Source organism: Chrysochloris asiatica, unplaced genomic scaffold, assembly GCF_000296735.1.
Source record: "Chrysochloris asiatica unplaced genomic scaffold, ChrAsi1.0 scaffold00007, whole genome shotgun sequence".
Taxonomy (NCBI): Eukaryota; Metazoa; Chordata; class Mammalia; order Afrosoricida; family Chrysochloridae; genus Chrysochloris; species Chrysochloris asiatica.
This window is the reverse complement of record NW_006408525.1, coordinates 31,300,814-31,302,704: the sequence shown is the minus strand read 5'-3', so window position 1 is coordinate 31,302,704 and position 1,891 is coordinate 31,300,814. Positions and strand designations below refer to the sequence as shown.

The following is a 1,891-nucleotide window of genomic DNA, read 5'->3' as shown; positions in this document are numbered from 1 at the left end:
GGTTCAAGCTCACCAGCTGCTCCTCGGAAACTCTTACAGGGTCTCTATGGGTCAGAATCGACTCGATGGCACTTCACAACAATTCTCTAGTACCCTTCTCGAGTGAAGATAAAGCCGGCCTATAAAGATGTCTGTATCCATAAGTACACCCTTAGGATGCTACCCTGGGGTGGGACAGGAGAGGCAAGCGCCCAAAGCCACCTACACCCTCCAGTAGTTCCCACGCCCCTCCCAACGCAAACCGGCCCCACCCCTTGCGCGCGCTCCTTTTAAAACTTCGCGGGCTCTCTGTGCGCAGGCGCAGTAGTACGTGACTCTCAGTCGCGCGAGCGCAGTGACGGTAGGATGGTCGAGTTGGTACCTTTTGTGGTGCCCACCGACAGCAACAAAACCTTGGTGGTTTGGGAGCTGAACTCTGGGCCAACAGCCGAAGACTTGCATGTGAGCCGGGGCCGTGGTGGAGGGAGGAATGGGGAGATGACCGGGAGTCCTGAAGTCTATGTTACCTCTTCGTTTCCTCACCCGCCTATGTCGGTTCCTCTAGTGCTTTGAACGCAAGGGAAGTAAACTGTTAGCTGGAGAGCGGAGCCCAGCAGTCATCTAGCCTCAACAGATTTTACAGAGAGCTAGAAAATGACGCTCTCCACCACCAGCACACATTGCCTACTAATGCCTCTCGGGTTTTAGAATGGAAGAGGGTTTAAAACGTGTTCATGAAATGCCAAGTGTTTGAGTCGCGCCCTCTTGGAGAAGGGCTTGGGGAATGTAAAGTTTGTACTTTTGTCTGCACACACTTACTTGGCGTGGGACCTCTCCACAGCACTTTCTGTTCACAGTGTTCTCCCAGTTTGGCCTTCTGTATTCCGTCCGTGTCTTCCCAAACGCTGCAGTAGCCCGCCCGGGCTTCTATGCCATCATCAAGTTTTATTCGGCAAGGGATGCACACAGAGCCCAAAAGGCATGCGACCGGAAGCAGCTTTTTCAGGAAAGTCCGGTGAAGGTGAGTCTAAATGTGGGTGGGATTCCTAGCTCCACCAGGATGAAGTTCTGACTTCAGTGACACTAGGCTAGCATTTGCACTGCCAGAATGCACCTTAGATGTGAGGGTGGTGAGGTTTCATCTCATTGACTTTAGACATGTTATTAGGAGACATGTTATCCTTGAAGAAGGACGTGATCATGCTTGGTAAAGTCAAGGGTCATGGAAAAAGAGAAGACCCTCAATGACATTGATTGACAATGAGGGAGACGCAGGGCCGGGCAATGATTTCTTAATGGTGCCCTGGGGATCGCTGAGTTGGAACCTACTGGCTGACATCTAACAACATTGTTAAGTTGTTCACTTTGGTTCACAAAATGCTTTCATCATTGCCACACCGCACTGACCCCTCCAGGTCCCCATTTTTCAGATGCAGAAACTCAGAGTGGTCAAGTGATTGTGCTTACGGTTCAGGACAGTCCTTGTTTAAAGTCAATGTTGGAGAAACGAATAGGCGGGCCTGGGCTTGGCAGGGTTAAGGGAGAGGCCAAGCACCCGGTCCAATAGCTCTATACCCCATCCGCCCAGAAACGACCCCGCCCCTCGTGCACGTTCTCCGGAAAACGTCGCAGGCACGCCTTGCTCAGGCGCAGTGGCACTAATCTTAAGTAGGATGGTGGGGATTGTGTGCTGTGGAGTTGATTGAGACTGTAAATGATTTCCGAGGCTGTAAATCTTTACGGGATCATAAAGCCTCATTGTTCTCCTGCAGAACAGCTGGTAGTTTCGAACTACTGACCTTGAGGTTAGCAGCCCGATTCGTAAGCACTACGCTACCAGAGCTCCTTATGTCATTCCATGTTAACCCTAAATTGTTAAAAGCTCCAAAAGAAGACTCCTGCTTAAGTTTAC

At 50.9% G+C, this 1,891-nt stretch overlaps 1 protein-coding gene across 1 annotated transcript in view; it reads left to right on the top strand.

Moving 5' to 3' along the window:
• Positions 1-345: 345 nt before the first annotated feature.
• The window catches only part of LOC102825907 (RAD52 motif-containing protein 1-like), a 15,766-nt gene continuing 14,220 nt past the window's right edge, over positions 346-1,891 (top strand). The window contains exons 1-2 of the mRNA XM_006833721.1: positions 346-441; positions 821-1,000. Coding sequence (XP_006833784.1) covers positions 346-441; positions 821-1,000 — 276 coding nt within the window. The remainder of the gene's footprint in view (positions 442-820; positions 1,001-1,891) is intronic.